The sequence below is a fragment of the Musa acuminata genome, chromosome BXJ3-8 (assembly GCF_036884655.1).
Source record: "Musa acuminata AAA Group cultivar baxijiao chromosome BXJ3-8, Cavendish_Baxijiao_AAA, whole genome shotgun sequence".
Classification (NCBI taxonomy): domain Eukaryota; kingdom Viridiplantae; phylum Streptophyta; class Magnoliopsida; order Zingiberales; family Musaceae; genus Musa; species Musa acuminata.
In genome coordinates, this window is record NC_088356.1 from 11,475,318 (window position 1) to 11,502,149 (window position 26,832).

The 26,832-nt window shown below is 42.6% G+C and overlaps 1 protein-coding gene across 1 annotated transcript; it reads left to right on the top strand.

Moving 5' to 3' along the window:
• Positions 1-26,628, top strand: LOC103975075 (uncharacterized). The gene is made up of 2 exons (XM_065161598.1): positions 1-654; positions 26,443-26,628. Exons 1-2 carry the CDS (start codon positions 1-3, stop codon positions 26,626-26,628), a joined length of 840 nt encoding a protein of 279 aa, XP_065017670.1.
• The last annotated feature ends 204 nt before the right edge of the window (positions 26,629-26,832 follow it).

A 26,832-nucleotide genomic window follows, 5' to 3' on the forward strand; every position in this document is an offset into this window, starting at 1 on the left:
ATGAGGAGCCCGCGAGAGCTGGCAGACCGATCAAAATATTGCCGCTTCCATCGGCAGCATGGGCATGACACTGAACAGTGTCGTGAGTTAAAAAGGCAGATCGAGGAGCTCATCCATAGAGGGCATCTCGGCCAGTACCTTCGACCATACAAGGAACTTTCGCCATGCCCGGAGGGCCCTATCGAGCGACACATTGATGTGATAGCCGGCGGCCCCGCGTTTGGCGGGGGCTCCATGACGGGAAGAAAGGCTTACGCCAGAGCTGCCCCGACCGAAGCTCACGGGAACGGGCCCGAACCCGAGATCACTTTCCCGACCGGAGCATCCGAACAACCCGAGCACGACGCCGCGCTTGTGATATCGGCCAGGATCGCCAACGCGCAAGTAAGGAGGATCATGGTCGATACCGGGAGCTCAGCCGACATACTTTACTTCGATGCCTTCCAAAAGCTCGGCTTGGCTAGGGAGAACATGAAGCCAATGTGCTCGGCACTCACCGGATTCACCGGAGATTCGATCTCACCGCTGGGAGCTATCACCCTGCCCTTAACCTTGGGGACCCCACCGAGGTCGAAGACAGTAATGACCACTTTTCTAGTGGTTGACCTCCCCACCGCGTACAATGCCATCCTCGGCCGACCAACCCTCAACAAGGTCAGAGCCGTCGTCTCAACTTACTACCAAACTATTGTTGAATCTCGGATTTTGATGATGAAGTCAATTGTCATTTGTTGTCTAATCTGTATGTTGAGATAAGTGTGCAGGATTAACTACGATGAAAGTAAGACATGCAGCAGGAGTTGCGCCGGAGTCATGACAATGATCACGTTGGGAGTTCGAGAGTTCGACGGAAGTTCGAATAGTCATCGGAGGTTCTGTTGAAACAAATCCGAGAAGTCCATAAGCTTGCCAAAGAAGCTTGTCGGAACTCGCCAAGTGAATCGTCGCAAGTCCAGGAGTTTGCCGGAAGTCCGCAGGAGCATCACCGAGGGTTCATCGGATGATCGATGGAAGTTCGTCGGAAGCTCGCCGGAAGAAGCGATTGATGCACCGGAGCAAGTTGCAGTAAATGTCTTAGGGAATATCGTAGTTAGCATAATGATTAAGTTGGAAATGGGAGGTGATCCCATTAACTTAATCTTGGGGCAATTGGGCCCCTGAAAAACCCAAATTGGGTCGAATGGATCAACCCATTCGGACCTTGATTTCTGCCAGGCGGTTGAACCGCCCAAGGCAGGAGGTTGCACCGCTTGGGCTTAGTCTCCGAGCGAGACTGGGAGGTGCAACTGCTCCAGCCAGGCGGTGCAACCACCTCAGTCAGGAGGTGCAACCGCCTGAGCTCGGTCTTCGAGCTCTGGCAGGAGGTAGCACCGCCCAGAGGCTCAGTCTTTGAGCTCTGCCAGGCGGTGCAACCGCTCTAGTCAGGAGGTGCAACTGCCTGATCCCGGAATTCCGGGAATTGATAGTTTTGAGCTCCAAATTTAAACTGGGTTGGGGCCTAAAAATACCCTACCCATTCAGCACTGAAAGAGCATGAACTTACACCGAAATCTTGATCTTTTTATGTGATTCTTAGAGCTCAAAATTGTTGTAAAGGCCAAAAGTTCTTCTCCCTCTTTTCTTCTAAGTTCTGAGTTGTAAAGAGAGGAGAGAAAATTCTGTAAGGGTTGTCTCCTAAGCCCTGTTGAATCTCGTATTTTGATGATGAAACTCCTTGAGATATGTTTATGATTTAATCTGTGTTTTGAGTGACGCAGGGTGCTTCGATCAGGATGAGACAATTAAAGCAGGAACATCATGTTGTGCCGGAGGAACATGTCAGAAGATTGGACGTCGGGCCGGTGGATCGGTCGACGTATCGACAGAAGGCTTCGGGTCATGGACTCGGGCATCGGGCCAAGAAGAGCGGGTATTGTGCCAAGGATATCGGAGTTGCGGAGTCAACTGGCCGATTGGGCAATAGGCTGCAGGAAAGGACGATGCGCCGAAGAATCGGACGAAGCGTCGAGGGACCAATGACATGCCGGACAACTTGGTTAATTGCTTAGGATTAATTGTCTCGATCGAAGTTTTTGTTTTACATGTGCAGGATTAACTACGATGAAAGTAAGACAAGCAGCAGGAGTTGCGCCAGAGTCAAGTTCATGATTACGTTGGGAGTTCGACGAAAGTTCGGACGGTCGTCGGAGGTTTTGCGAGAACAGATCCGAGAAGTCCAGAAGCTTGCCAAGCGAAGCTCGTCAGAACTCGCCAAGTGGATCGTCGCAAAGTCCAGGAGTTTGCCGGAAGTCCGCAGGAGCATCACCGAGGGTTCATCGGATGATCGACGGAAGTTCGCCGGAAACTCGCCGGAAGGAGCGATTGACGCACCGAAGCAAAGCTGCAGAAATTGTCTTAGATTTAATCATAGTTAGCACGTTGATTAAGTTGGAAAATGGGAGGTGATCCCATTGGCTTAATCTTGGGGCAATTGGGCCCCTGAAAGACTGAAATTGGGCCGAATGGAATGAACCATTCGGACCCTGATTGCACCAGGAGGTGCAACCGCCCAGGCCAGGAGGTGGCACCGCCTGGGCTAAGCCTCCCAGCGAGACTGGGCGGTGCAACCTCCCCAGCCGGGAGGTGGCACCGCCTGAGCTCAGTCTTCGAGCTAGACTGGGCGGTGCAACCTCCCTGACAGAGAGGTGGCACCGCCTGAGCTCAGTCTTCGAGCAAGACTGGACGGTGCAACCTCCCTGGCAGAGAGGTGGCACCGCCTGAGCTCGGTCTTCGAGCTCTGCCAGGCGGTGCAACCTCTCCAGTCAAGAGGTGCAACCGCCTAATCCCGGAATTCCGGGATTTGATCGTTTTGAGCTCCAAATTTGAATTGGGTTGGGGCCTATAAATACCCCACCCATTCAGCACTGAAAGAAAAAGAACTCAAGCCGAAATCTTGATCTTTTCAGTGGTTCTTAGAGCTCAAAACTGCTAGTTTTCCTCCTCCTTCTGTTCTTCAAGTTTGAGTTGTAAAGAGAGGAGAGAAAACATTTGTAAGGGTTGTCTCCTGAGCCCGTCAAAAGGAGTGAATCTGTAAGAGGGTAGTTGGCCTTCGCCTATTGAAGGAAGGCTTCTAGTTGACGTCGGTGACCTCATCGGTGGAGGAAGCCAAAAGTGGAGTAGGTCAAGACTGACCGAACCACTCTAAATCTCTGGTTTGCGTTTATTTTGAGCACTTTATCATTACTGCAAACCTCCTACTTAGCCTCTGCTCTCTGCGCTTTTACGAACGAATTCTGTGCAGTTTACGTTTACGTCTTGATTTCATTTACAACTGCAAACTGTCTTCTGCGCTTTAACGAACAAGGTTCTATGCAGTTTACGTTTACGTCTTGATTTCATTTACAACTGCAAACTGTCTTCTGCGTTTTTACGAACAAGGTTCTGTGCAGTTTTCGTTTACGTCTTTATTCCATTTAGACGCAAACTGCGTTTTAGACGTAAACTGAGTTTGGACGTAAATCTGCGTTTAGACGTAAAACTGCGTTTAGACGTAAATCTGCGTTTAGACGTAAAATTGCGTTTAGACGTAAAACTGCTCAAACTGTGTTTAAACGTTTTTAGACGTAAACTGAGTTTAGACGCAAACTGCGTTTAGACGTAAACTGCGCTTAGACGCAAACTGCGTTTAGACGCAAACTGCGTTTAGACGTAAACTGCGTTTAGACGTAAACTGCGCTTAGACGCAAACTGTGTTTAGACGCAAACTGTGCTTAGACGCAAACTGTGTTTAGACGCAAACTGTGTTTAGACGTAAACTGCGCTTAGACGCAATCTGCGCTTAGACGTAAACTGCGCTTAGACGCAAACTGGGTTTAGACGTAAACTGCGTTAAGAAGTAAAACTGCGCTTAATCTTAAGTAATCTTAAAATTGGCTTTTGCATCAAAATAGTTTTTATCGAACGAACGCAGCTTTCGTTTTAAATCGTTGAAAGATTTCCGCTGCACTAATTCACCCCTCCCCTCTTAGTGCTCTCGATCCTAACAATTGGTATCAGAGCGGGGTATTTCTCATTTCGGATTTACACCCGAGAGAAATAGCTCTTCAAGAGGGCTTATCGGTTGTTCGTCCACCGTTCTTTAACGGATTGGACTACACTTATTGGAAAACTCGAATGAGAGTTTTCTTGATTTCTCTGAATCTGGATTTATGGAATATTGTTGAAAACGGTTTTCAACTTCCCTCTAAACCGATGAACGAATGGTCGGATTTAGAGAAGAAGTATTTTTCTTTAAACGCAAAGGCTATGAATGCCTTATTTTGCGCTTTGGACAAAAATGAGTTCAATCGGGTTTCTTTGTGCGAAACGGCTTTCGATATTTGGCGTGCTCTTGAAATCACGCACGAGGGAACTAGTAGAGTCAAAGACTCGAAAGTTAATATCTTACTACATGATTTCGAGCTTTTTCATATGAAACCAAGCGAAACCGTTGTTGACATGTACACCCGTTTTACGGATGTCGTCAATGGTTTAAAATCACTTGGTAAAAGCTTTTCGGATTTTGAACTCGTTAACAAAGTTTTGCGCTCACTTTCTAAAACTTGGGATTCAAAAGTAACTGCTATTCAAGAATCGAAAAACTTGAACCAATTTCCACTTGAAGAACTAATTGGTTCATTGATCACATATGAAATGACGTGCAATGCACGTGAAGAACTTGAGAACCACCTTCCAAAAAACAGGAAGGATTTGGGACATAGAACATTTGAAGACCACTCGAGCATAAGCTCAAGTGATGGTGAACTTAAACTACAAATGAAACAAAAATTAAAAAGTAAAAAGAACGGAACTACTTGCTTTGAACGCAAGAAGAAGAACAAAAATTGGGATAAATCGAGCTCCTCTGAAGACGAGGAGAAAATCAACAAAGGCGAGGTGGCAAACTACGCCTTTACGCCTTTCGACGTTGAGGTAATCAAAATGCCTTTAATTTACTTCGAAATTACATGATGTTTTTCATGATGCAATTTTCTTTTTCTTTAAATTTTCTTGAAAATTACATTTTTAATAATTTAATAATGAAAATGCAAAAATATGATCATGCTTGAGAATGATAATGAAAACTGCATGTCTTATGTTAATGCAAGATAGAAATCTAATGATTGTACACCTTGTGAGATTAATCTTATTTATGTGCTTGAAAAGCAAGAATGTATATTTTGATGATTTTCATATTGCTTTTCAATGATGATACATGGCTTTTGATATTTTTCATTGTCTTTAATTGTTAGAGATGATGTATGGTTTTGACATAAGAATAAAGATTTGAGCATGTTATTATAAAGTCAATCATATAAATTAAAGCTAAAGAAGTTTTAGGCATTTATAAGAATCATTCAAAATTAAGTTCAATGAAACCTTGCTTAATGTTGCAATGAAAATATTAAAGTTTTGATACTATGATTTGATGATTTTATGCATGAGATTTTAAAGTTATACATGATGATTTTTGTGATTGATGGTTTTATGATGAAATTCATTTTACGATCCTAAACGTTGATGCATGTCTTTATTTGACATAAATGAAAAGGCATGCTAACATGAAATCAATCACTTAAGATGAAACGCGTAAAAAAGGGGAGAAATATATGAATTGATATGATTGCCATATTTATATGAATTGATGCTATGATTGCCAAATTTGCATTATGCCATGTTTGCATCATGCGTTAAGATATCAAGAACTTGTATCGTAATTTTACGCATTGATATCTTACCATGTGATGAAATGCTACAATTGATAAACACTTGAACTATAATCCTCTATCTTATTGATTTTTCAATAAATCTATGCTTGTCATATATGAATTTATTGAATGTAATTTTGAGGATGATTTCAGATTTTACAAATGCTTGATTCGTATTTACGACATAAGATACACTTTAAATATGAATCATGCATCAATCATGTTAAATGCTTCAATCATTTTCTATCTCTAGAGTTCTCGATTTTGATGAAATACAAGTGATAAATTCATTTATGATATCTTGTAAATCACTTGAATTATGAATGAGTTTTTTATAATATGTTAAAAGAATCACTTCAAAAGAAAATGTTTTTCCCATCTTATCGAGATTAATGATTTCATGATATTGTGTGAATCTCGAAATTGATTTTGATGAAATAGTAATAACGTTATTCATGTCATGAATCTTAAAAATGATAATATGCTTCATGTGATAATATGAATACACGAAACACTTATGATATGATTTTTATACAATTCCGTGTATTCATAAAATATTTATCTCCTCATCCAATAACTTTTCATGATATTCCTTATGAGATGAAATGAAATAATGCATGAAATACAAATGAGGAGTTATTGATCATGCATGGTAGGATATAATTTGACAAAATTGATACCATCATGATATGAAACATTTATGATTTGCAATTATGCATGCAATACTTGTGCTTTCTAATTATGATGTGATGTATTGCATATGATATAAATCATGATGAGTGCTAAGTTACACATTTTGAGAAGAAATTGCTATATTGAAACATTAATGTAATTATGAATGATGATATGATATTATGCATGTAATACTTCAACTTATGATAATGCAATGATAAAATATTCATGATGAAAAATTGTGTTGACATTCATAACTTGATTATTCATCCTTTGTCATGATTTTGAAATCGTTGTAAAAGGAAAAAGAACTACAAAACTGTATTCTTCCTTTCTTTTTGACAATGACAAAGGGGGAGATAGATTGCTAGCACAATTCAAGAAAAAGGCAAAAATTATAAAGGAGAAGAAATTGCTATCTTGAACATCACCGATAATTGCTAGCTTGAAATGTCAAGAAAATGCAAAAACTTGTTTATTTTTTTGCACATCTAAAGAGAAGATGCAAATGTAACACTTGCCAAATTGTTTGCTTGCCTCATGTAAAACATCATCTTTTGCTAGTTTGGCATTTTGCTAGCTTGCACTTTGCAAAGAAAGCAAAAATGACACTTCTCAAAAAAGAAGAAAGAGCTTGTTATCTTGAACATCACAAGCTTGCCAAACAAAAAAAAAATTTGCAAAAGTGCTATCTTGCCTATCTCAAGAGGCAAAAATACTAACTTGCACATCTAGCAAAACTTGACAAATTTTCATATTTCAAGAAGCAAGACTTGCCTTCTTGAACATCTCTAATTTGCTAGCTTGCATGATGTAGAACTTGCTATCTTGAACATCTCTAATTTTCATACCAAGTGCTATCTTGTATGCTATAAAACTTGCATATCTAAAACTTGATAGCCTGAATATTCTAAGCATGATGTAACATTTGCTAAATTTTCTGGCTTCAAAACTGCATGATGATAAAACTTGATAATATATTTTTCATGCAATGAGTTGAACCAATATCACAAACACTTGATTGTGATACTTCTCCTTTTTGTTGATGACAAAGGGGAAGAAGTATGTTGATGAAAGTATGTTGATGACATGACATGTGATGCATAAGTTTATGCATATGTTCATGTTGACGTGTTGCAAGTATTCATGATGAATACTGCAATGACTTGAATTCAGTTTGAATTCAAGGTTCTATCAATAAGGTAAATTGATAGGGGGAGTTTGTTTAAACTCCGGGAGTTAAGTTTAACTCCGTCATCAAGTAGTTGTCATCATCAAAAAGGGGGAGATTGTTGAATCTCGTATTTTGATGATGAAACTCCTTGAGATATGTTTATGATTTAATCTGCGTTTTGAGTGACGCAGGGTGCTTCGATCAGGATGAGACAATTAAAGCAGGAACATCATGTTGTGCCGGAGGAACATGTCAGAAGATTGGACGTCGGGCCGATGGATCGGTCGACGTATCGACAGAAGGCTTCGGGTCGTGGACTCGGGCATCGGGCCAAGAAGAGCGGGTATTGTGCCAAGGATATCGGAGTTGCGGAGTCAACTGGCCGATTGGGCAATAGGCTGCAGGAAAGGACGATGCACCGAAGAATCGGACGAAGCGTCGAGGGACCAATGACATGCCGGACAACTTGGTTAATTGCTTAGGATTAATTGTCTCGATCGAAGTTTTTGTTTTACATGTGCAGGATTAACTACGATGAAAGTAAGACAAGCAGCAGGAGTTGCGCCGGAGTCAAGTTCATGATTACGTTGGGAGTTCGAGAGTTCGACGGAAGTTCGGACGGTCGTCGGAGGTTTTGCGAGAACAGATCCGAGAAGTCCAGAAGCTTGCCAAGCGAAGCTCGTCGGAACTCGCCAAGTGGATCGTCGCAAAGTCCAGGAGTTTGCCGGAAGTCCGCAGGAGCATCACCGAGGGTTCATCGGATGATCGACGGAAGTTCGCCGGAAACTCGCCGGAAGGAGCGATTGACGCACCGAAGCAAAGCTGCAGAAATTGTCTTAGATTTAATCGTAGTTAGCACGTTGATTAAGTTGGAAAATGGGAGGTGATCCCATTGGCTTAATCTTGGGGCAATTGGGCCCCTGAAAGACTGAAATTGGGCCGAATGGAATGAACCATTCGGACCCTGATTGCACCAGGAGGTGCAACCGCCCAGGCCAGGAGGTGGCACCGCCTGGGCTAAGCCTCCCAGCGAGACTGGGCGGTGCAACCTCCCCAGCCGGGAGGTGGCACCGCCTGAGCTCAGTCTTCGAGCTAGACTGGGCGGTGCAACCTCCCTGACAGAGAGGTGGCACCGCCTGAGCTCAGTCTTCAAGCAAGACTGGGCGGTGCAACCTCCCTGGCAGAGAGGTGGCACCGCCTGAGCTCGGTCTTCGAGCTCTGCCAGGCGGTGCAACCTCTCCAGTCAAGAGGTGCAATCGCTTGATCCCGGAATTCCGGGATTTGATCGTTTTGAGCTCCAAATTTGAATTGGGTTGGGGCCTATAAATACCCCACCCATTCAGCACTGAAAGAAAAAGAACTCAAGCCGAAATCTTGATCTTTTCAGTGGTTCTTAGAGCTCAAAACTGCTAGTTTTCCTCCTCCTTCTGTTCTTCAAGTTTGAGTTGTAAAGAGAGGAGAGAAAACATTTGTAAGGGTTGTCTCCTGAGCCCGTCAAAAGGAGTGAATCTGTAAGAGGGTAGTTGGCCTTCGCCTATTGAAGGAAGGCTTCTAGTTGACGTCGGTGACCTCATCGGTGGAGGAAGCCAAAAGTGGAGTAGGTCAAGACTGACCGAACCACTCTAAATCTCTGGTTTGCGTTTATTTTGAGCACTTTATCATTACTGCAAACCTCCTACTTAGCCTCTGCTCTCTACGCTTTTACGAATGAATTCTGTGCAGTTTACGTTTACGTCTTGATTTCATTTACAACTGCAAACTGTCTTCTGCGCTTTAACGAACAAGGTTCTGTGCAGTTTACGTTTACGTCTTGATTTCATTTACAACTGCAAACTGTCTTCTGCGTTTTTACGAACAAGGTTCTGTGCAGTTTTCGTTTACATCTTTATTCCATTTAGACGCAAACTGCGTTTTAGACGTAAACTGAGTTTGGACGTAAATCTGCGTTTAGACGTAAAACTGCGTTTAGACGTAAATCTGCGTTTAGACGTAAAATTGCATTTAGACGTAAAACTGCTCAAACTGTGTTTAAACGTTTTTAGACGTAAACTGAGTTTAGACGCAAACTGCGTTTAGACGTAAACTGCGCTTAGACGCAAACTGCGTTTAGACGCAAACTGCGTTTAGACGTAAACTGCGTTTAGACGTAAACTGCGCTTAGATGCAAACTGTGTTTAGATGCAAACTGCACTTAGACGCAAACTGTGTTTAGACGCAAACTGTGTTTAGACGCAAACTGCGCTTAGACGCAATCTGCGCTTAGACGTAAACTGCGCTTAGACGCAAACTGGGTTTAGACGTAAACTGCGTTAAGAAGTAAAACTGCGCTTAATCTTAAGTAATCTTAAAATTGGCTTTTGCATCAAAATAGTTTTTATCGAACGAACGCAGCTTTCGTTTTAAATCGCTGAAAGATTTCCGCTGCACTAATTCACCCCCCCCCTCTTAGTGCTCTCGATCCTAACAAGCCCGTCAAAAGAAGTGAAACCGTAAAAGGGTGGTTGGCCTTCGCCTATTGAATGAAGGCCTCTAGTTGACGTCGGTGACCTCGTCGGTGGAGGAAGCCAAAAGTGGAGTAGGTCAAGATTGACCGAACCACTCTAAATCTCGGTTTGCATTTACTTTGAGCATCTTATCTTTACAGCAAACCTCCTTAATAGCTTACTGCCTTCTGTGTTTTTACGAACGTGTTTCAAAGTTCAGTGCTTTTCGAATCGGGGTTTAAGATGCAAATCAGTTTTATCGAACGGACGTCGTATTTCAGTTTGCGCTTACGTTCTAATTTCCATTATAACTGCAAACTGCCTTTATATCTTTGCTTTAACTGCATCTCGCCTTATCTCAAGTTAAAGTAGTTTACGAATCAGCTTTTATACCAAAATCGCTTTTATCGTACGAACGTCGTATTTCAATTTGCGCTTATATTCCGATTTCCATCATAACTGCAAACTGCATTCATATCTTTGCTGCATCTCTCCTAGTCAAAAGTTGAAGTGATTTACGAATCAGCTTTCTTACCAAAATCACTTCTATCGAACGAACGCATTTTTCGATTTTAATCGCAGAAGGTTTTCCGCTGCACTAATTCACCCCCCTCTCTTAGTGCTCTTGATCCTAACAATTGGTATCAGAGCGGGGTTAACTCTCTAATGGATTAAAACCCAAGAGAGATGGCATACGCCGGAAACCAAGAGGGCCATTCTATTACACGTCCACCCATGTTCAATGGGACGGACTACACCTATTGGAAGACCCGAATGAGGATCTTTCTTATTTCTATGGATTTTGAACTTTGGAATCTTGTCAAAAACGGATTTTCGAAGTCTTCTCTTCCAATGATCGATTGGAATGAATTGGAGAAGAAGGCTTTCGCTCTTAATGCAAAGGCTATGAATGCCTTATTTTGTGCACTTGATAAAAACGAGTTTAACCATGTTTCGACTTGTGAAACCGCATTTGATATTTGGCACACACTCGAAGTGACTCACGAAGGCACAAGTAGAGTGAAAGAGTCAAAAATCAATCTTATGTTACATTCTTTCGAACTTTTCCGGATGAAACCGAGTGAGACCATTGGCGACATGTTTACCCGTTTCACGGATGTCGTCAACGGTCTAAAAGGACTCGGAAAAAGTGTTTCAGATTTTGAGCTCGTAAATAAGATTCTAAGATCCCTTTCTAAGAGTTGGGATCCTAAAGTCACTGCTATTCAAGAGGCGAAAGATCTAAGCAACTTCCCTCTTGAAGAACTAATCGGGTCATTAATGACCTACGAGATGACCTGCAAAGCTCATGAAGAGCAAGAAGACATCCTTCCAAAGAACAGGAAAGATATGACACTTAGAACTTCAGAAGACCACTTGAGAGAAAACTCAAGTGATGAGGACTGTGACGATGACTTGGCACTTCTAACAAGAAAATTTAAAAAATTCATTAAAAGAAGCAAGTTTAAGAATGACGCAAAAAATAAACTTGAACCCAAAAAGGACCAAGTTATTTGCTATGAGTGCAAAAAATCGGAACACTACAAGAGTGATTGTCCCCAAGCCAAAAAGAGAACATCAAAGAAGAAGGCGCTCAAAGCAACGTGGGATGACTCAAGCGCGCCCGAAGAAGAGGAGTCCAATACCGAGCAAGTTGCTCACTACGCCTTAATGGCCATCGGAGAGGAGGTAACGAATTTAATAGATGCAGATTTATCATTTGATGAATTATTAAATGCCTTCCATGACTTATTTGATGAATGCAAGATTATTGGTAGAAAATACAAATTGCTAAAAAAGGAGCATGACAGTCTTACTTGTAATTTTGATAAGTTAAAAGCTGAATATCATGATAGTTTAGACTCATGCATAAAATGCCATGATCTAGAAACTCTCCAAAAAGGAAAACTTGCTACTTAAGGACACCTTGAAGAAATTCGAGGTTGGTAGCAAGTCATTGAACATGAACTTTGCAAACAAGGGTCACGTTCCCAAAAGAAGTGGAATTGGATTTGTGAGAAGTCCTCACCAAAATCCAACCACCTTCATAAAAGGCCCCATCTTACATGTTCGACACCAAAGCAAATGCAACTTTTGTTGCAAACTTGGACACAAAACGCATTATTATCCATTCAAGAAAATTAGTCCGAATAAATTAATTTGGGTTCCTAAAGGAACCATGACAAAGTCTATGCAACATGATAAACAATATAGATCTATTTTTGAGGCACCCAAAAGCAAATGGGTACCTAAAAATCATCCTTTCCTGTAAAGACATAAAAAATTATTATAAGCTGGAGCAAGAAATAATATCCTGCTCCTTGGATTCTCGATATTCATGACCCGAAGTCCAAAATGGAACTCGCAATGCTCTCTACCCCAAATAACAGAAGATGATTAGAAAATTAAAATCACAAATACGATTTGAATATAATCCTATTTGATTTCTCAGAATTGGAAACTCATGATTCCCAATTCACATATCCTCTGGATTTTTGAACCCATCAATTTCATGCGTTCGTAACTTTCGAATCCGATTCTATATCATGAACTGACTAAGTTTGCCATGAACTTGCAAGGCTTACCAACTTGAACAATCTATCACAAACATATGTACGCCATTGAGAGTATGCATCTTGATCGTGCAAAAATTCTTATTCTTACGTAATTACGTAAGTGAAGTTGATTGTTCCACAAATAAAAAGTCAAAAACATTCAAGACTATGCTCACTGCCTGTAGCGGTTGAACCGCCCCAGCTAGAGGTAGCACCTCTAGCTGTCACGTGTTGCAAGCGGTTGCACCGCCCCAGCCAGAGGTGCAACCGCCCGCAACTCTGCCCTTTTTAACCCAAGCTAGGGCCGGCGGTGAAACTGACCCCAACTCACTCCCTTCCCCTCTTTACTCTTCCAAAGCTCCTCCATCCCCATTTCTCCCCTCATAGCATCCCAAATACTCCTCATTTCGGAGCAAAACATCAATAATCCTTCCCTCTCCTGAAGATCTCACTAAGGTATTCTCTAAGAAGCCCTTAAATTCTGTTTTTGATTCATTTACTCTTGCTCATCACTATTCTTCTAAATAGCAGTAGTTTTGGGATATAGAAGATCCTCAAGGGACAAAGGGAAGAGGAGATTAGTGGAAGATTTTGATCTCACCCTTTTCGATTCAAAATACTATGCTGAAAAGTTTTCCTCTTTCGAACTTAGGAGGGTCAATAAGGGAAAACATGTAGATTTAAATGAACTAAGAGACTTAGAGACAATCCAATGGTTTACAAATTTAGATCTACTCCCTATTTTGTAAATTAATGAACCCATCTATCCAAGACTTGTTAGATTGTTTTACAACAACATACAAATAGATGAAGAAGAAAGAATGTCTACCTATCTTTTAGGACAACACATCTCCATTACAGATAAATTCATTTGCGACATGATAGGCATTCCCATAAAAAGTAGAGAACTTTACTTTAGAGGATCATGAGATGATGAAACTATTGGAACAACATATGTTGAAGCCTTTGGAACAATTTTCGCCAATCCCAACTTAGCATTTGTTCCTAAAAGTTGTGAACATCTACTGCCTCTAAACACTAAGGTACTTCATCATATCCTAACTAGCATCATTCTCCCTAAACAATACCATCATGATGAAGTAAGCCAATTAGAATTAGGAACTATGTATTTGATCATGAAAGGACATGACATCTGTCTTGGTTATCTTATCCAACAAAACATGTTAGAACTATCTAAGAAAGACATGGTGCTCTCATATGGTGGTATAATCACTAGAATAATGAAAGCCTACGATATTCTAATACCACCGGAAGAAGAAGTAATAAAAGTAGATAGGTTTAGCATAATAAATAAAAATCTACTTCACCGATTAAGATGTTTTTATAGAAACGGTAACTGGGTTAGAATGCCTAGAAGAACCGATCCCCCTCAACCTGAACCAGAACCGGAAACACCAGTCTTTAGGGGTACCTAATCTCCTCCGATCTGTCCCTTTGAGGAAACACATCCATTTGAGCAAACTCATACATCATCTGTCGAAGATATTTGGATTCGGATGGACTGATTTGAACAAAGACAAGAACGGCTTGAACATCGACAAGATCAAATCCTATCTGAGCTGCAGCAAATTCATCGACAATTTGACTCTTTATTTAGGCACTTTAATTTTCCACCTCATGAATGAGCTTGTATGAACACAATCACCTATTGTTATTGTAAACTCCTTATGTTACTCACCATGATGGGCTTTGCCTTGATCCTTGATATGGTTACCTGATATATTTTTGAGAATATGTAGTGTTACAAACATCTCTCATTGTTTATCTCGGATCTTACATTGAAACTAAATGTTTTGAAAACCTTGTGCCTTGATTTCCATGATAAATATAATTTGAGAAAATGATATACCAATGCAGTTGATAAGTCATGACATTGCTATGATATTAACACTAAACATCGACTAGCTGATATTTTTACAAAACCTCTAAGTGAAGAACAATTTGATTTCATAAGAAGAGAATTAGGAATGTTGATGTGTCCGAATACATAAACTAGTTAAAATTATTTTTCGGACTTTATTGAATGATCAAATCACGTGATTGCCATTACATGCCTAAATAACATGTTGTAAATTATGTGTTGAATACAAAAATGTTTTGTCTTCATGATTGTATTTGAAAATCTGTAGCATAGTCTTGTCCGAATGCATGAAAGTGTTCATTTCATTTTCGGATTCGCTTAACAATTGGAATGCTAAAAATCGGATTTTCTCATACACTCTTATGAAAAATATTTTTCTGAAATGGATTTGATGAAATGATTCCTACTTATGAATTCCATCTTGAAATATGGATGATAGTATTTTTACTTGCAAAGAGCGGTTTCATACACATATCTTGACTCAAAGTAAACTCACAAATAGCTGGTATCACAAATGGCTTTCCTCCTTCATGCAAAAAGATTATAACAAATAAAAAGGAAGAAGTATTCAAAGCAATCTACGTATCATGCCTTCCTTTATATGCTTGATTTCCTATCACTTACTATTGGAAAATAACAGAACCCAGTAAAGGCATGAACAATTATCGCACTTATGCTCAAAATTTGCTTATATTATTCTCTTGGTATCACAACTACCATGCTTTTTGTTGATGACAAAGGGGGAGAAATATATGAATTGATGCTATACACACTGATGCTATAATTATGCCATGCTTGCATCACCGAGAAATATATGAATTGATGCTATGATTATGCCATGCTTGCATCACTAAGAGATATATGAACAGATGCTATGATTAATTTGCATTATGCCTTGTTTGTATCATGTCAAGATATCAAACAAAAAACTTGCATCGTAATTTTACGAGTTGATATCTTACCATGTGATGAAATGCAATACTTGCTAAAATATTCGAAATGTGTGCATCATGTAATGATATCAAAATCTTACTTCGCAGCTTTACATGTTGATATCTTACAATATGATGAATTGCTACTATTACCATCATTCAAACTTGTAATGTAAAATTTGAAAATGAATGTCAAGCCTTGACATCATCTTCAAAGAGATACATCATGATGGGAATCATGATGGGAGTATTGATAAGTTCAAATGATTTTAACTTATCAATATGTCTCTTGAATTCTTAGGTTTTGAATTCAAGAATGACTTAACTCAAGTATGACATATAGACAGGGGGAGTTAAGGTTAACTCCATTATCAATTGATTGTCATCATAAAAAAGGGGGAGATTGTTGAATCTCGGATTTTGATGATGAAGTCAATTGTCATTTGTTGTCTAATCTGTATGTTGAGATAAGTGTGCAGGATTAACTACGATAAAAGTAAGACATGCAGCAGGAGTTGCGCCGGAGTCATGACAATGATCACGTTGGGAGTTCGAGAGTTCGACGGAAGTTCGGACAGTCATCGGAGGTTCTGCTGGAACAAATCCGAGAAGTCCATAAGCTTGCTAAAGAAGCTCGTCGGAACTTGCCAAGTGAATCGTCGCAAGTCCAAGAGTTTACCGGAAGTCCGCAGGAGCATCACCGAGGGTTCATCGGATGATCGACGGAAGTTCGCCGGAAGCTCGCCGGAAGAAGCGATTGACGCACTGGAGCAAGTTGCAGTAAATGTCTTAGAGAATATCGTAGTTAGCATAATGATTAAGTTGGAAATGGGAGGTGATTCCATTAACTTAATCTTGGGGCAATTGGGCCCCTGAAAAACCCAAATTGGGCCGAATGGATCAACCCATTCGGACCCTGAGTTCTGCCAGGCGGTTGAACCGCCCAAGGAAGGAGGTTACACCGCCTGGGCTCAGTCTCCGAGCGAGACTGGGCGGTGCAACCTCCCCTGACAGGAGGTGGCACTGCTTGAGCTCGGTCTTCGAGCTCTGCCAGGCAGTGCAACCGCCTCAGTCAGGAGGTGCAACCGCTTGAGCTCGGTCTTCGAGCACTGGCAGGAGGTGCAACCGCCCCTGACAGGAGGTAGCACTGCCCAGAGGCTCAGTCTTTGAGCTCTACCAGGCGGTGCAACCGCTCCAGTCAGGAGGTGCAACTGCCTGATCTCGGAATTCCGGGAATTGACAGTTTTGAGCTCCAAATTTGAACTGGGTTGGGGCCTATAAATACCCTACCCATTCAGCACTGAAAGAGCATGAACTTATACCGAAATCTTGATCTTTTTCTGTGATTCTTAGAGCTCAAAATTGTTGTAAAGGCCAAAAGTTCTTCTCCCTCTTTTCTTCTAAGTTCTGAGTTGTAAAGAGAGGAGAGAAAATTCTATAAGGGTTGTCTCCTAAGCCCGTCAAAAGGAGTGAAACTGTAAAAGGGTGGTTGGCCTTCACCTATTGAAGGAAGGCCTCTAGTTGACGTCGGTGACCTCGTCGGTGGAGGAAGCCAAAAGTGGAGTAGGTCAAGATTGACCGAACCACTCTAAATCTCGGTTTGCATTTACTTTGAGCATCTTATTTTTACTGCAAACCTCCTCAATAGCTTACTGCCTTCTGTGTTTTTACGAACGTGTTTCAAAGTTCAGTGCTTTCCGAATCGGGGTTTAAGACGCAAATCAGTTTTATCGAACAAACGTCGTATTTTAGTTTGCGCTTACGTTCTGATTTCTATTATAACTGCAAACTGCCTTTTGTATCTTTGCTTTAACTGCATCTCGCCGTATCTCAAGTTAAAGTAGTTTACGAATCAGCTTTTATACCAAAATCGCTTTTATCGTACGAACGTCGTATTTCAGTTTGCGCTTATATTCTGATTTCCATCATAACTGCAAACTGCGTTCATATCTTTGCTGCATCTCTCCTAGTCAAAAGTTGAAGTGATTTACGAATCGACTTTCTTACCAAAATCACTTCTATCGAACGAACGCAGTTTTCGATTTTAATCGCAGAAGGTTTTCCGCTGCACTAATTCACCCCCCCCTCTTAGTGCTCTTGATCCTAACAACTATCAAATTCCCGACTCACGCCGGGGTCGAGGAAGTCACGGGAAGCCCCCGAGAATCCAGGCGTTGCTACTTGACCGTCGTCTTGTTAAACAAGAGGGCGAGGATCGAACCACCGCTGGAGGATCCTCGGGAGATGAAGAGACCGACCCCCCATCCCAAGCCAAGGGAATCCACCGTCGACTTGCCGTTGCTAGAAGAGCGGCTAGATCAGACGGTCAAAATCGGGTTGGAGTTACCCGAGCGGGAACGAAAGCAGCTCGTCGGTCTCCTATAGGAAAATGCCGACGTCTTCGCCTGGTCGCCATCTGACATGACGGGCGTCGACCCAGAGGTCGCGCAACATCGCCTCAGCATCTCACCCGACGCTCGCCCGGTAAAGCAAAAGCCCAGGCGCCAGGCCCCTGATCGACAACTCTGTTGGTAAATCATTGGGGGGGGGGGACATCATATGCGCAGCGGAAGAACAAGGAAACAAAAATCCCCGATTCCCAAAAAGATGTTCGTCGTCGTGCGAAGATTGGTGCGCAAAAATCCGTAAAATACAAAATTGCGTATAGAGATTGTGTTACCTAGGGAGATCGTATATCCCTGTTTCCTTGCAGATCCTTAGGAGAGGGTGAAGGAGGTCAAGCGTCCTCCTCTCTAGCGGTGATCCACACAGCAGGGTTGCGACGACGCTCCTCAAAACTCCAGGCCTACTCTGAGGTGGAGAGGGAGAGGAGAATAGGAAAGGCAAGCAAAGACTCTAGCCTATGAGGCTGTGAATCCCTCATATTTATAGAGATCCCGTGTCAAACCCTAATGGGTCCTTCCCTAGTGGGTATTGGATCTGCATCCAATAAGACAAGGGCTCCGTCGGATATCTCATATCCGAACCTCTACTCATCGCAATGCCTACCATATGTGTGTGACCCTCTAGGCCCAATATCGAGCTGGCCGTGAGTCATACCTGTCAGAACTCCTTCTGACTGAGTGAATTATTATCTCTGTAATAATTCACTTGACTCATCGACTACGGACGTACTAGGCCACTACGCCGTAGTCCCCAGACGATACAGGGGAATCCAATCCATTATACCTGTCTGTCCTCAGTTACCATGTACCTATAGTCCCTCATCCATCTAATATCCCAGAGACCGTATATCGAGCATGGTGCTGTCAGACCCATACGGTTTCTACTCGAGTCTCGCTCTAATCGGATTCTCCCGGAGAACTCTTTCTCTCTCAACCCGAATGACCCTGGCCAGGGATTTGTCTGAGCAAGAACACATAGGATATTCCTCTCATGACGCCGAGAGTGGATGATCCTCTATTGACACTCAATAGCCCTCGTAAGGTCGACTACCACTCCCAATGACCAGCTGTACTAGATCTGGGGACAGCCAAACCTATAAGTCTGGTATCAAAGAGTGGAGCACTCATACAGGACATCCTTGGTGTCTCAAGTCTAAGGACCAGATACACCACTAGGACTACGGAATCGCTGTTTGACAATAAGGCATCATCAACCATCCAGCATTCCGTAAGCGGATCAATCAGTGAACTCATTCTCCAATGAGCACCTGTACTGTATCCCTAGTGTCCCTACACGAGCAGCTATGAGACCAGCTGCATCCATCATATGGATGGGTATACAGCACACCAGTCTATCCGGTTATCACGATGTCCTTCTCGAGTAACCTATGATCGGGATTATTTAGGATATGTGTTTAAAGGTGAATCGATCTCATTATCGTGATCTCATCACGATCCGATTCCCATTGCACAAATCCAAGGACATCACAATATATATATGCACATATGCAATTGTTATAAAGTGATATACGCCAAAATATAATAAGCAAAAAGATTATGTATCAAGTCACACGTGCCATCACTCACGTGATTGGCTTGCTGGGCACCTATGACTAGCAATCTCCCACTTGACCTAAAGCCAATCACCTATGTGTCTGATCCCCATCAGACTCCTGTGACGCTCATAGACAATCTGAGACAACGGCTTTGTCAGTGGATCTGCAATGTTATCTTCGGATGGAACTCTTTCCACTACTACATCTCCTCGGGTTACGATCTCTCTGATAAGTTGGAACCTCCTCAGAACACTTCTAATGAGACCCGGGTTCCCTTATTTGAGTAATCGCCCCGTAGTTGTCACAATATAAGGAAGTCGGCTCCTCGTTACTCGGCACGACTCCCAAATCTGTGATGAACTTCTTCATCCAGACTCCCTCCTTTGCTGCATCTAATGCAGCAATGTACTCCGCCTCTGTGGTCGAGTCAGCAGTGATATCTTGCTTGGAACTCTTCCAGCACACTGCTCCTCGATTCAAGGTGTACACATACCCTGAATTCGACTTGCTATCATCGACATCAGACTGAAAACTTGAGTCAGTGTAGCCTTCAACCTTAAGGCTATTACCTCCATATACTAGTAAAAGATCCTTAGTCCTTCTCAAGTACTTAAGGATACACTTTACTGCTTTCCAGTGCTCCAAGCCTGGATCCGCCTGATACCTGCTCGTGACACTCAGAGCATGCGCTATATCAGGCCTAGTACATAGCATGGCATACATGATAGACCCTATTGCTGAGGCATAAGGTATCATATTCATGTTTGCCCTTTGGAATTTTCCATGCCAAACCTTTTGACAATGGTTTCTATGTACCTGGACTGGGACAAGCCAAGCATCCTTTTGGATCTATCTCTATAGATTCTAATCCCCAAGATATAGGATGCTTCCCCTAAGTCCTTTATGGAGAAGTGTCTAGATAACCAAGTCTTTACAGTGGATAGCATTCCTACGTCATTCCCAATGATGAGGATGTCATCCACATATAACACCAAAAAGGTGATAGCGCTCCCACTTACCTTCCTGTACACACAAGGCTCATCTTCATTCTTAACGAAGTCATAAGATCTGATTGACTCATCAAATCTTATGTTCCAACTTCGGGAAGCTTGCTTTAGTCCATAAATGGATTTAAGCAACCTATACACCTTATCTGGGCAGTTCTTGGACACGAATCCCTCAGGTTGCATCATATACACCTCCTCCTCGAGGTTCCCGTTGAGGAATGCAGTTTTCACATCCATCTGCCAGATCTCATAATCATAGTGTGCTGCAATAGCCAATAGAATTTTGATGGATTTTAGCATTGCTACGGGTGAGAAGGTTTCGTCGTAGTCAACACCTTGTCTTTGACGATACCCTTTAGCCACTAGCCTTGCTTTATAGGTCTCTACCTTTCCATCTACTCCGATCTTTTTCTTAAAGATCCATTTGCAACCGATGGGTACAATACCTTCGGGCGCATCAACTAGGTTCCAAACCTTATTGGAGTACATAGAATCCATCTCAGAATTCATAGCTTCTTGCCACTTCCCGGAGTCTATACTCATAATAGCCTCCTCGTAGGTCTGAGGATCAATATCCTCTACATCCTCTCCTCTAATATGTCCCGCATATCTCTCAGGAGGATGAGATACTCTATCAGACCTGCGTAAAGTTGAAACTTGTGTATTAGGTACCTGAACAGACTCGGGCTGTAGAGTGGTGCTTGAGCTTGGTTCTCTAACTTCGCTCAACTCTATCATTCTCCCACTGTCTCCGCCAAGAATGTGTCCCTTCTCAAGGAACACTGCTCTCTTAGCTACAAAGACCTTTTGGTCCTCGAGATGATAGAAGTAATACCCACAAGTTTCCTTGGGGTATCCCACAAATATGCATCGCTCTGTCCTTGATTCTAACTTATCGGGGTTGTGTCTTTTAACGTGGGCTGGGCAGCCCCAAATCTTAACAACCTTAAGATCAGGCTTCTTCCCTTTCCATATCTCATATGGTGTAGACACTACCAACTTAGTTGGAACTCTGTTCAGAAGGTAAGCTGTGGTTTCTAAGGCATATCCCCAGAATGAGATGGGTAGGTCAGCGAAACTCATCATGGACCGTACTATATCTAATAACGTACGATTTCTCCTTTCAGAGACACCATTGAGCTGAGGTGTGTAAGGAGGTGTCCATTGGGATAATATCCCATGGTCCTTGAGGAACTGAGTAAACTCTGTACTTAAGTACTCATCTCCTCGATCTGATCGAAGAGTTTTGATACTCTTTCCAGTCTGGTTCTCCACCTCATTCTTATACTCTCCGAATTTCTCAAAGGCCTCGGACTTGTACTTCATTAAGTACACATATCCATACCTTGAGAAATCATCAGTAAATGTAATGAAGTAGGAGTAACCTCCAATGGCATGAGTTGACATGGGTCCACATACATCACTATGTATGAGTTCCAACAACTCAGTGGCTCTCTCTCCAGTTCCACTAAATGGAGAGTTGGTCAATTTTCCACGAATGCAAGGCTCACAAGTTGCATAAGACACATAGTCGAATGGATCTAGATATCCATCATTTAGTAACTTTTGAATCCTTTTTTCATGGATGTGACCTAGCCTACAATGCCACAGGTATGCACTGTTCAACTCATCTCATTTCCTCTTAGACACATTTACATTCATGATATGTGGAGTAGTGTCTAACATAAATAAACCATTATGCAATGTTACTTTCGTGATGATCTTATCATCTAATAATATTGAACAACCATTGTTTTTGAGAATAGAAGGAACAAAATAACATGCATCTAATGCATTAAAAGCTCCACTAGGCAGATGTAAGGTGACCTCGCCAACAGGTAATATAGCAACTTTTGCTCCATTACCCATCTTGAGGTCCATCTCGCCTCTCTCTAGTCTCCTAGGCCTTGCCAGAACCTGCAACGAATTGCATATATGATAAGCACTTCCGGTATCCAATACCCATGTGTTATCATAAGATTCTGACAAATGGAGACTGATCATGAATGTACCTGAAGCTTCATCAAGCTTTTGTTTCGCCCTTTCTGCAAGGTACTCTTTGCAGTTTCTCTTCCAGTGCCCATCTTTACCACAGTGGAAGCACTGGCCTTTGTCCTTTATTGGGTCTTTCTTAGCAACCTTTGCTTTACCTTGTTTGCCCTTGCCCTTTCCCTTCTTAAGGGACCTTTCTGCTTTCCTTTTCTTTCTGGTCTCACCAGTGTAGAGAACTGGCTTCTCTTTCTTAATAGTACTCTCTGCCTCTCTCAACATATTGAGGAGCTCTGGGAGAGTCACCTCAAGCTTGTTCATATTAAAATTCATTATGAACTGTGAAAAGGAATCTGGTAGGGACTGAAGCACAATATCCACACACAAGTTATTCTCTAGGACCATTCCTAGACCTGTGAGTTTCTCTATCCACTCAATCATCTTTAGGACATGGTTCTGAACCGGTGTCCCCTCAGTCATCCTAGCGCGGAAAAGGCTCTTGGATATCTCATATCGTTGAGTCTTTCCCTGTTCCTCAAACAATTTGCAGACATGTAGGAGAATGGATCTGGCATCCATCTTTTCATGTTGTCTCTGTAACTCTGGAGTCATAGAGCCCAACATATAGCACTGAGCAAGAGTGGAGTCATCAATGTACTTCACGTAGCGAGCGATCTCATCCTCGCTTGCCCCTTCTTCGGGCGTAGGCATCACTGTATCAAGGACATACACGATTTTCTCCGCTGTGAGAACAATTCTCAAGTTACGGAGCCAATCCGTATAATTTGGACCAGTGAGGCGGTTGACATCAAGTATGCCACGTAAGGGATTTGAAAACGACATTTTCTGAAAATAAAGATGTAGCAAAAATGAATAATATGCAGATATTGCAAGAAATAAACTATCAAGATATGGACTTCTATCTTAATATGCTCCCACTATTTTACTATCGAGTCACGCGACACCCTCAGCACGTAAAACGGAAGTCTCCGACAGACTTCTAGTGGGGATCAGGATCCAATCAGCGTCTTAGTGTAACCTCGAGGGACTCGACCAATCACACTAAGCCTAAAAGGTAGGCAACTCTTGTCGATCACAACTCCTTGTGATTCCCGTCCTGTTCGGCCTCCGAATCACCATGGCCTCGAGGGACTCGACCAACCATGATGCTCGGTTAAGTCAACACCTTCGTTACAAGATGAGTCTGATTTGATGATATACCCTCGAGGGACTCGACCAAGCATACCATGCCCTCAGGTCACCGGTTACATCTCTATGTCGTAAGCAAGATAGCGAATCGTGATATAGGTGAGTCTCGAGGGACTCGACCAACTCAACCTACACCGGGAATCGGTTCCTACTCATAACGATGGAAGGCCACGTGGGTCAATCTAATTGTCTCACGTTTACCAACTTAATATTATCGAGAGATGTTTCTATAATTTGGTCTCCTAATATGACATGTCACACATATACATATTTAATATATATCTACATCGCATGCAAATATATATACATATCTAGTATGTGTATAAGCAATCACACCAGATGATCATGGACCACAACCTAATATGATTAGGCCCGAGCCAGTAGGCCTAATCACTCACATCAAGATCTATGTGTGCAACGGTGCATCTCCATGCCCTGTGATCGTCCATCTCGTCCTCGTCGGTTTCGTCGACATCTTGATGTATCTCCATGCATCACTATCGTTCGTCTCGTGGGTCCCGCTATCGCATCCACGCTCCCGCTGCGCCTCCTCATGTGATTACAACTTAATCATAGGCACGCAGGCCCGACAATAAACGAGAAATATAATGAAGGTTCGCAGACCTCAATAATAATAATCACAAGTACACACATCACACGGTCCATGATCATCCGTCCACACATCATACATCACATGTATAAATAATCATCATCATGTAGGACTACTAGATAATAATAAAAATAATAATCAACTAAACCTTTTAATTAATTAATATTTTTCTGAAATCAGGGACATGTACGAAATTTCTCAATTCCTAAGGGTATTTTCATAATTTGGACAAAAGACAGAAACTGAAATCAGGCGCTGCCCTGCGGCGCCTCTGCCCGTGGGTTGCCAGCCCCGCCGGCAGCAAGCCTGCTGCAAGCAAGCCGCCGGCCGACTGCTGCAGACGCAGCCCCTGCGCTGCACGCACGCAGATCGAGGGCAGCAACTGTTGCTGCCCTTTCTCGCTTTTGCGTCAACGATTTTGACGTCAATATTCTTCCTAAACATAATACACGCAGTTCAAAACCAATCATTCGCACGAACAACCTGGCTCTGATACCACTGTTGGTAAATCATTGGGGGGGGCGACATCATATGCGCAGCGGAAGAATAAGAAAACAAAAATCCCCGATTCCCAAAAAGATGTTCGTCGTCGTGCGAAGATTGGTGCGCAAAAATCCGCAAAACACAAAACTGCGTATAGAGATTGTGTTACCTAGGGAGATCGTATATCCCTGTTTCCTTGCAGATCCTTAGGAGAGGGTGAAGGAGGTCAAGCGTCCTCCTCTCTAGCGGTGATCCACACAGCAGGGTTGCGACGACGCTCCTCAAAACTCCAGGCCTACTCTGAGGTGGAGAGGGAGAGGAGAATAGGAAAGGCAAGCAAAGACTCTAGCCTATGAGGCTGTGAATCTCTCATATTTATAGAGATCCCGTGTCAAACCCTAATGGGTCCTTCCCTAGTGGGTATTGGATCTGCATCCAATAAGACAAGGGCTCCGTCGGATATCTCATATCCGAACCTATACTCATCGCAATGCCTACCATATGTGTGTGACCCTCTAGGCCCAATATCGAGCTGGCCGTGAGTCATACCTGTCAGAACTCCTTCTGACTGAGTGAATTATTATCTCTGTAATAATTCACTTGACTCATCGACTACGGACGTACTAGGCCACTACGCCGTAGTCCCCAGACGATACAGGGGAATCCAATCCATTGGACCTGTCTGTCCTCAGTTACCATGTACCTATAGTCCCTCATCCATCTAATATCCCAGAGACCGTATATCGAGCATGGTGCTGTCAGACCCATACGGTTTCTACTCGAGTCTCGCTCTAATCGGATTCTCCCGGAGAACTCTTTCTCTCTCAACCCGAATGACCCTGGCCAGGGATTTGTCTGAGCAAGAACACATAGGATATTCCTCTCATGACGCCGAGAGTGGATGATCCTCTATTAACACTCAATAGCCCTCGTAAGGTCGACTACCACTCCCAATGACCAGCTGTACTAGATCTGGGGACAACCAAACCTATAAGTCTGGTATCAAAGAGTGGAGCACTCATACAGGACATCCTTGGTGTCTCAAGTCTAAGGACCAGATACACCACTAGGACTACGGAATCGCTGTCTGACAATAAGGCATCATCAACCATCTAGCATTCCGTAAGCGGATCAATCAGTGAACTCATTCTCCAATGAGCACCTGTACTGTATCCCTAGTGTCCCTACACGAGTAGCTATGAGACCAGCTGCATCCATCATATGGACGGGTATACAGCACACCAGTCTATCCGGTTATCACGATGTCCTTCTCGAGTAACCTATGACTGGGATTATTTAGGATATGTGTTTAAAGGTGAATCGATCTCATTATCTTGATCTCATCACGATCCGATTCCCATTGCACAAATCCAAGGACATCACAATATATATATGCACATATGCAATTGTTATAAAGTGATATACGCCAAAATATAATAAGCAAAAAGATTATGTATCAAGTCACACGTGCCATCACTCACGTGATTGGCTTGCTGGGCACCTATGACTAGCAAACTCGTCATACGAGAAGAAGTGGACCAACTTTTAGCGACCGACTTCATAGAAGAAGCCAGATACCCGCGATGGCTATCCAATGTAGTCCTCGTAAGGAAACACAATGGAAATTGGAGGATGTGCGTTGACTACACCAGCCTCAACAATGCATGCCCTAAAGATTGCTACCCCCTCCCAAAGATCGACCAGTTGGTAGATGCCACAGCCGGACACGCCCACCTCTCATTTATGGATGCCTTCTCAGGATACAACCAGATCAATGGTGCCCGAAGACCAAGAGCACACGGCCTTCCTCATCGATCAAGGGGTATACTTTTATAAAGTCATGCCTTTCGGATTGAAGAACGCCGGGGCTACGTACCAAAGAATAGTGAACAAGATGTTCGCCCACCAGATCGGGCGAAACATGGAAGTTTACGTCGCGACATGATCGTGAAAAGCCAAGAGGCAAGAACTCATCTTACCGACCTGGCCGAGACATTCGCCACGCTACGCAGGTTCGGCATGTGTCTCAACCCCGCGAAGTGCGCTTTCGGCGTCACCTCGGGAAAATTCCTCAGGTTCATCATATACGAAAGAGGGATCGATGCCAACCCAGAGAAGGTCCAGGCAATTGTCAACATGCAGTCGCCTC

What these genes read in the sequence shown, in the direction of transcription:
- LOC103975075 (XM_065161598.1), top strand. Translation starts at nt 1, where the DNA reads ATGAGGAGCCCGCGAGAGCTGGCAGACCGATCAAAATATTGCCGCTTC. An exon ending in GCCGACCAACCCTCAACAAG is followed by an intron (nt 655 to 26,442) that starts GTCAGAGCCGTC and finishes ATGCCTTCTCAG; the next exon opens with GATACAACCAGATCAATGGT.